The 8,445-nt window shown below is 39.1% G+C and overlaps 1 protein-coding gene across 2 annotated transcripts; it reads right to left on the bottom strand.

The window, feature by feature from the left end:
* Positions 1-308: 308 nt before the first annotated feature.
* On the bottom strand, positions 309-6,895 carry LOC136701604 (zinc finger protein 665-like). Of its 2 annotated transcripts, none has more exons than XM_066676224.1 (2): positions 6,781-6,895; positions 309-5,316 (listed from the first exon to the last, which is right to left on the bottom strand). In XM_066676224.1, the coding sequence occupies exon 2, from the start codon at positions 5,216-5,218 to the stop codon at positions 3,506-3,508; it is 1,713 nt and encodes a 570-aa protein (XP_066532321.1). In that variant the 5' UTR covers positions 5,219-5,316; positions 6,781-6,895; the 3' UTR covers positions 309-3,505. The 2 variants fall into 2 exon arrangements, with proteins under 2 accessions (XP_066532321.1, XP_066532322.1); XM_066676225.1 differs by lacking the exon at positions 6,781-6,895 and adding an exon at positions 5,478-5,577.
* Between the last annotated feature and the right edge of the window lie 1,550 nt (positions 6,896-8,445).

Raw genomic sequence — 8,445 nt, forward strand, 5'->3', positions numbered from 1 at the left:
TGGTGAATTATTTTGTCATTTGTTTGGGTGAGGCCAGTGGATTCAGTAGCGTCCCCAAATATTGTGAAAAAAAAATTGTCCAGTTCTCACAATTTTGGTAGAAACAATGCCCTCACTCTGACAGTCATATAACCCTTTGGGTAGTATTAGGCTCCATCGAATAGGAAGTTGTCCATATTGGAATTTCTGCAATTTTCATGTTTTACAAACTTGAACCAAGCTCATTGGACTTACTTGAAATTCACCGAAAGTAAACTTCAGACACATCATGATAAATAGTGAAAGAATAATGCATATCTTTAATGGGACATAATGGCAGGTGATATATTGAGATGCAACACTAGCCAAAATGCAATATACAAAAAGAAAACAGTTGCCTAGAAATACATTAAATTTGATTTGAACATATCCAACATCATTACACACACGAATATTGGTATGAATACCTCCACCAAACAAGAGATAAGACATTTTGGAACCAAAACAGAATGTGGATATATCCTGGTAATGCTTAGTTTTTTTAGGGGTTTACGAGAGCCAGAATATCACAAAAGTTTCTACTGGTTTTGTTCTAGGGTTTCTTTTGATCTGACATTGCAATTCATCAAAGGTGTGTCAAAGACCTCCTAGGCTTTAAATGCACACTGAAAACCTGGGAAACTGGAAATCACACAATGTTTAGCAAACATATACATTTATTTTAGCAAATTTTACCTTTCTTTTGTCATATGACTTTATTTTGTGAAAATTAATTAGCCCTTAAAATCTGCAGGGACATTTATGATCCAGTCATAATTATTCAAATGTAGCAATTATAAGTCTTAGTACAGTACCAAATGAATAACTATATGGTAAACCAATCTCAACCAGTCTGTACACTGAGAAGTTTTTCAGGTTGCCCCAGGTTCCTACTTGCACCGTTGTGTGAGGGCCCTTCACCTTAGTACCCGTTATCAAAGAATACCTGCTTTTATCCTGGAGCCCAACAGCCAACGCAGCACATACACTTGGACCCCACCCCCCAACTGGATCTGGGTAAATACAATCTGAGAAAACTTCATCCTGTGGACCTGGAACAACAGGTATGAGAAGGGACACATGGAAAGACCACAATACATAATAGAAAGCAGGCAGATTAAGATAGTAAACATTTACTTTTTAGATACATAAATGGACCAAGTTCCCATTTGCTGTGATATAACTGATGGTAGCTGTCCAGGATGCTGAAAATATATAACACATTCAAATGGAGTGATACAACTAGTAACATTTACTAAAGCTGAACCTGGTGAACATTGTATAGGCAATAACATATCTACCAGCCATATCCCTAAGCAAATAAGTGACAAAATCTATAAAGCCAACAGAACAGAGGCATGCATTGTGTATTTGTAGTGCCTTCTACTGGTGAGAAATTATTTTTTCCAACCATCTACACTATAGTGCCAAAAGTATTCATTCAGCACCCTGGCAAGCAGATTGCTTCTAGAAATATTTTTGAAAAATGGCTTGCTTTCAAGAACCTCAAGAGCTGTAAACTCAACCACTAAGTGGCATACCATGTAAAATGATCCAGTTTGTTCAGCAGATGATGAGGCACATAGAGGTTGGCACCTTGCTGCAGAGGTAATCACTACAGACCTCCACACTTAATGTGGAACAGCACATAGAGTGCTTCATTGTATGGGTTTCCATGGCCAAGCACCTGCAGCCAATCACAAACTGCAATGCAAAGCGTCAAATGCAAGGGTGTGAGGCATGCTGCCACTGGATCCTATATCAGTGGAGACATGTTCACTGGAGTGACAAATCACACACTTCTGGATGGTCCCTTGTTTCAACATGACTGTACATCAGTGCACAAACAAGGTCCCTAGAAACATGGATGAGCAAGTTTGGTGTGGAAGAACTTGACTGGCCTGTACAGAGTCCTGACTTCAACCCAACAGAACATCTCTGGGATAAAACATAAGAGAGACCCTGAGCCAGGCCTTGTCCAACATCAGTGTCAGACCTCACTAATGCGGTTCTGGAAGAATGGTCAATAATTCCCATCAACACACTTGGGTCAAAGCTGCAGAGGGAGGGCTGACATCATATTAAACGCTATGGATGTCACTCACACACACAAATACATCTCATATATGAGATGGCAGATGAGTGAATACTTTAGGCAACAGTGTATTTTCCTCAGAGATAAAAATGTAAGCATTCTTCAGTATTTGGTTAATATATAACCTGTTCCATAGCTACATCAATGATAAAGTATAGGGACATTGTTCGTAACAGCATTAACTATTTATATAATTTAAGCAAGGATGAATAACCCTCTGTCCATGTGACAACTAAAAAAATCCTTATTTAAGACTCTTATTTACATAATGTTCACCACAATAAGCAGACAAAGAAAGCTATTCTCGATCAGGGTGTTGTGTCTCCTTAGCAGAGCCCTAAAAATCAAAGAAAATGTAATTTATTCATTGTCTGTAACCACTTATCCATTTCAGGGTCACTGTAGGTGGAGACCTTTCCCGGAACTTGCCCAAAACAAGAATACATCCTGGACCCACACATTTGCTAAACCAGTTACATCTATGAAAACTTTGTCATGGCCAATCCACCAAGAGAGTGTTTTTAGACTGTAGGTATGTAGAACAAAGTGAATTCTGAGTGTAGGAATTTGGCTTCCACTTTAATAAGTGAAATAACTTTAGAGAATATCCATTTTCCAACAGAATCCCCATCCAGTGCTAAAATGCAATGTGGAGACTGCAGCAGGTCTACAGGAATCCCTTAAGTTATGAATCACCTTGCAGTCTATAAAGTTCCCCTCAGTCCTGGAGTCACTTAGTGTTGAAACAATCATGAGTAATCATTGTAGATGAAAGTAACTGGTATGACAATGGATTTAAATGTCACGAGTTAATGAGCAGATTTACACCTAAACACTTTCTTGTGTTTTAGGTTTTACACTCTCCTGAACGGATTTAACATTTCTGTAGTCCAATTTCCACACAATAACAAAAGCCTCTTCTCTCCTCGGTACACAGTCATGAAGAATCTCATTGTCTTTGCAAGCCAGTTCAGTCAGGATCTCCACTGGTTATGTTTTCCTTACATATTACTGAAGTCTGTAGACAGTTAGAAAAGCACACTCATCCGTTGTCATCAGATCCATCTACTTGGAAAAAAAATGTCTAAAGAACAACTAAGACTATAATATATTCTTACATTTGCATTTGTTTATTGTCTGTAACTATATATCGATTTCAGGGATGCGATGGGTCTGCAGCCTACCGAGAATCACTCTGCTCAATAGAAGAACACACCATGGATGGGGCCGTTCTCCCATGTGTTGAAGAGAATTACACACTCGAATTACAGATGTCTACAAATGTCCTAGTCCTACTAAACGTCCAAAAATAAATCTGAAACTCAATAAATACCTAGGGGCAGCACCTACATTAGCAAGTCCCATCCTCTTTCTTAATGAATTTAAGGTTCTCTAAACCCAGATGTCTGAGGATATTGCCATACTGGGTCCTGCATCTGTTCTGTGTGAATGGGCCAAACTTTTGACTCCAATGTGAGTGCGTTGGTGCCTTCGCAGAGAACCCTTTGTTGTAAAACTCTTTCCACACTCTGAGCACTTATTCGGGTCCTCTCCTGTGTGGATGCGTTGGTGTATTTGGAGACTGATCGGCCTTGTAAAACTCATGTCACAATCTGGACAGGAATATGGTCGCTCTCCTGTGTGAATGCGAATGTGTGATTGGAGAGCATTCTGATAATTAAATCTCTTCCCACACTCTGAGCACTGATACGGTTTTTCTCCGGTGTGAATGCGCTGGTGTATTTGGAGATGGCTCTGATAATTGAAACTCTTCCCACACTCTGAGCACTGATGCGGTTTTTCTCCTGTATGAATGCGCTGGTGTATTTGGAGATGACGCTGATATTTAAAACTCTTCCCACACTCTGAGCACTGAAGCGATTTCCCTACTGTGTGAACAGTAAGGTGTGCTTGAAGAAAACTCTCTCTAGTAAAACTCTTCCCACACACTGAGCACTGATATGGTCTGTCTCCTGTGTGAATTCTCCGGTGTTCTTTCAGAGAACTGAGACGGGAAAAACTCCTCCCACACTCTGGACAGGAATGTGGTTTCTCTCCCGTGTGACACAGGAGGTGTGATCGGAAACCTTGCATGTGAGTAAAACTCTTCCCACACTCTGAGCAGTAGTAAGGTTTCTCTCCTGTATGAGTCCGCTGGTGGATTTGGAGACTCCTCAATCTCATGAAACTCATGTCACACTCTGAACAAAAATATAGTTTCTCTCCTGTGTGAATGGGGATGTGGGCCTGGAGATGCTGCAGTTGCTTAAAACCCTTTCCACACTCTGAACAGGAATAGGGTCTCTCTCCTGTGTGAATGCGCTGGTGTCTTTGGAGAAGACTCGGTCCATTAAAACCCTTTCCACACTCCGAGCACTTATATGGTCTCTCTCCTGTGTGAATGTGCTGGTGATTTTTCAGAGAACTAAAATCAGTAAATCTCTTCCCACATTCTCGACACAAGTACGGTTTCTCTCCTCTGTGAATGCGCAGGTGTCTGCGAAGACTAGTATGAAAATTAAAACTCTTCCCACACTCTGAACAGGAATATGGTTTCTCTTCTCTGTGAATATTCTGGTGTCTGCGAAGACTGTTCGGAAAATTAAAACTCTTCCCACACTCTGGACAGGAGAACTGTTTCTCTCCTTTGTGAATGAGCTGGTGTCTGTGAAGACTACTCTGAAAATTAAAACTCTTTCCACACTCTGGACATGGATATGGTTTTTCTCCTCTGTGAATGAGCTGGTGTCTTCGGAGACTACTCGGTATATTAAAACTTTTCCCACACTCTGGACAGGGATATGGTTTCTCTCCACTGTGAACGTGCAGGTGTCTGCGAAGACTACCAGGAAAATTAAAACTCTTCCCACACTCTAGACAGGAGAATTGTTTCTCTCCTCTGTGAACATGCTGGTGTCTGTGAAGACTGCTTTGATGATTAAAACTCTTTTCACACTGTGAGCAGTCGTATGTTTTCTGTTTCTCTGTGGTTTTATGGGTTTTTCCAGCAGATGTGTCACTGTTTAGGGTGACCAAGAATGTTTCTGGCAAAATAGGGTTTTCACACTCTGTATCCTCACATTTAATCTCTCCTGATTTCAACATTGTGATATATTCCTCTTGTGATGTTTTCCTAGTGTTTGTAGATTATATGCCTTGGACACTAGGGACGGGTGCCAACATCAACGGGATGCTTTTATTTTCTGAAAAAAAAAAAAAAAAGAATGAAGATAAAATAAATATAAATCCAATTCTACAAAAGCTGGAAAGTTGTAACAGTATTAGACTGTGTTGCAAATATGGTTCTTATCCCTTTTACACGAGTAGTAATGCACCCGCAACAATTGTCTCAGATGTTACCCACCTTGCACCCTGGTAAAGAAACCAGGTAAAGTCAGAGTCATTTTAGGTGTGAGTGTGTGATTCTCTGTGATGGACTAGTGCCCTGCCCAGGGTGTGTTCCTCCTTGGCACCCAGTGATTCAGGGTAGGCTCCATATGCACACCAACCAAAAACTGTGAAAGAGGTTACAGACCATGGATCAATGAATGAACAAACGTTTTCTTTGCCTTGTACCGATGATTTTGTGTAAATACATTGTGACTGTGCAGACTCTGAATATTCATTAATTCATTCATTTTCTGTTAATGCTTATCCAGTTCACGGTAGCGCTGGGTCCAGAGCCTACCCAGAATCATTGGGTGTAAGTCAGGAATATGCCCTGGAAGGGGCCCCAGTCCTTCACAGGGCAACTCACACACACACCTATGGACACTTTCAAGTCACCAACACAACATATTTTTGGACTGTGAGAGGAAACCAGAGCACCCGGAGGAAATCAACATGGACACGGCGGGATAACACCAAATTCCTCACAGACAGTCACCCGGAACTTGAATCTACAACCTCCAGGTCCCTGGAGCTGAGAGACCGTGCCTCCCTCCATGTGAATATGAGTTAGTGGTGGTGAACAACATGGCCAAAATTTATATCACTATATATTTCTGAATTTCGATCAGTACTATTTCAGTATCAGTATGAACAACATCAAAACCACAAAAAAAACTGCTAAGTACAAAATGAAACATGACATCAACAAACAATTTTAATATTTTTAAGTTACCATTAAAATTGAGTGCAATGAAATAACAGCAGCGTAACATAATGAACATCAGCCAGTGACCAGTGCTGTAAATAAAAAAATGTCATTTTTATTATGTTAAATACTTTTATAGGGTATGAGTGTATAGTGTATAATTGTCCAGCCCTAAATATTCATACTGAGCAATTTACTAAATTGAACCAAATAAAAAAGTGTAAAAATATCAATTTCAGCAAGCGAGACAGAGAAGAATAAATAAATAGAGGGAGAGAGACCCAAGTGAGAGTTCTGAGCAGTGTTGATCCAGGACTACCTTTTACCTCATGTGAGGTTTGGTTAAGAACAAGTATTTACACAACAACATCAAAAGTATGAGGACACCTGACCACCCCACAGTCCCAGCTAAGAGCTAGCATTAGCCTTCTGAGCTGAGTGTGGAGCAGCTCCCACATTTCCCCCATTCTCCATCTTCCTTTTCAGAGAGAGAACATGTGTCCCCCGTTTCTGTGAGAGTGAGTTCAAACCCAGTGTAAACAGTGTGGAAATGTCTTACACAGATCTTTACCTTCAGTAAAACACCTCCTGATTTAGCTCCAGCTCACAGCTCTCCTTCTGCCTGACACACATTCCCCGCCCCCTGCACTCCAATTGGCTGTAGCTTCACACAGCTGTGCTCTGATTGGCCCACAGCAAGACTACAACATACAATAAAAGTATCCACAAACAGGAAACAGGACCGACTGAGGCAGTGTCAAAATAAGAGTATAATCACAGGAACCCACAGGACATTAGTCTGCTATATATGTGAAATATTGGAAAAGTATTGAAGAAAAGATTGATGAAATACTTTCCTACAGCAGTACTACAGCAGTTATACACATACAGAAATGAAGTGTTTTACTATATACCCAATCTATGAAATAACCTTCCAGAATATCTAAGACTATTAATTGATTTATGCACTTAAAAAATAGACAAAAACAAATTTATCATTTGAGTTGTTAATTCTTAATTTTATCTGTAAATGATAAAATTAACATTTTATTATGTTAATATTGATATCTAATCTTCTATTATTCCCATATATTTAGATCCATATCTCATAATTTTGCTATTCTTATTTGACTTATTACAGTATAGTTTTGGTTACTTATTACATTTTCTTTAAGGTTTCAATGATAATGGGTTAATATATTATATTAAAGACCATTAAGACTTAAAATCAACAAACATAATCATGTCCAAGTAAAGATTTAGCCCTAACTAAGCAAAAACTTATCTTCTTAACAATGAAATATAGTTAATCATTTATCATGTATTATTCCGTAATATAATAATATACTAAACATTCAAATTTGTATTCATTTAAAAACTTACTCAGACAAGACAATGTAAGAATTGACAAATTTCCATACTACATAGTCTTACCCAGTGTAATTAATGTAGTAGTAATGATATGCATTCAAAACCTTTTAACTCTTAAGCCTTCATTCAACTGAAAAAAAGGCACAATAGTGGAATACATTGTACGTGACAGCAAGAGACACATATATCATGATAGACCATATTTATTTTTCCTTGTTGATTCTTGTCTCCAAGCACCTACAAGTTACATCACAATCAAATTTTCACCAGACCCTTATACAGATTTTCTTTGTGAATTTGCCGATCTTCTCTCAAGCGTAGTTATTGCTTCAGAAAAGGCCTTAATTGTTGGTGATTTCTACATTAACTTTGAGAAGGATTCCGCTCCGATTATAACTGCATTTGAATCCGTGTTGAATGCACAAGGATTCACTCAGAAAGTTACTGGGCACACTCATTGATGCAAACACACACTGGACCTAGTGTTAGCATGGCACATCCAATCACACCTTACATAAGACCTTCTCTGATCACCATCTAATCATATATGAAGTTGTTCTAAACCAAATATAAACCAAGGAGGAGTTATCCAATTACCTGTTACAGACATGCTTGGTGGTGGCATTATTTTTAAACAAAATAGCTAGTAGTCAACCTAATTGTATTATATCCTCCCTATCCAAACCTATTTTGGGCAACAAAATTAACCAGGGATGAAGGAGGGCATAAAATTTAAGGCACAGTTTGTCCAAAATCTCCATCCCGAAAAGTAGTACAATCTGGGCGTTGCAGCTTGTCCACACTCCTTTTCTAGTAATCAGCTCCATGATTTATGTTTCTAAAATCCCAGCAGTCTCTGCTCCTC

This window comes from Hoplias malabaricus, chromosome 7 (genome assembly GCF_029633855.1).
Source record: "Hoplias malabaricus isolate fHopMal1 chromosome 7, fHopMal1.hap1, whole genome shotgun sequence".
Taxonomy (NCBI): Eukaryota; Metazoa; Chordata; class Actinopteri; order Characiformes; family Erythrinidae; genus Hoplias; species Hoplias malabaricus.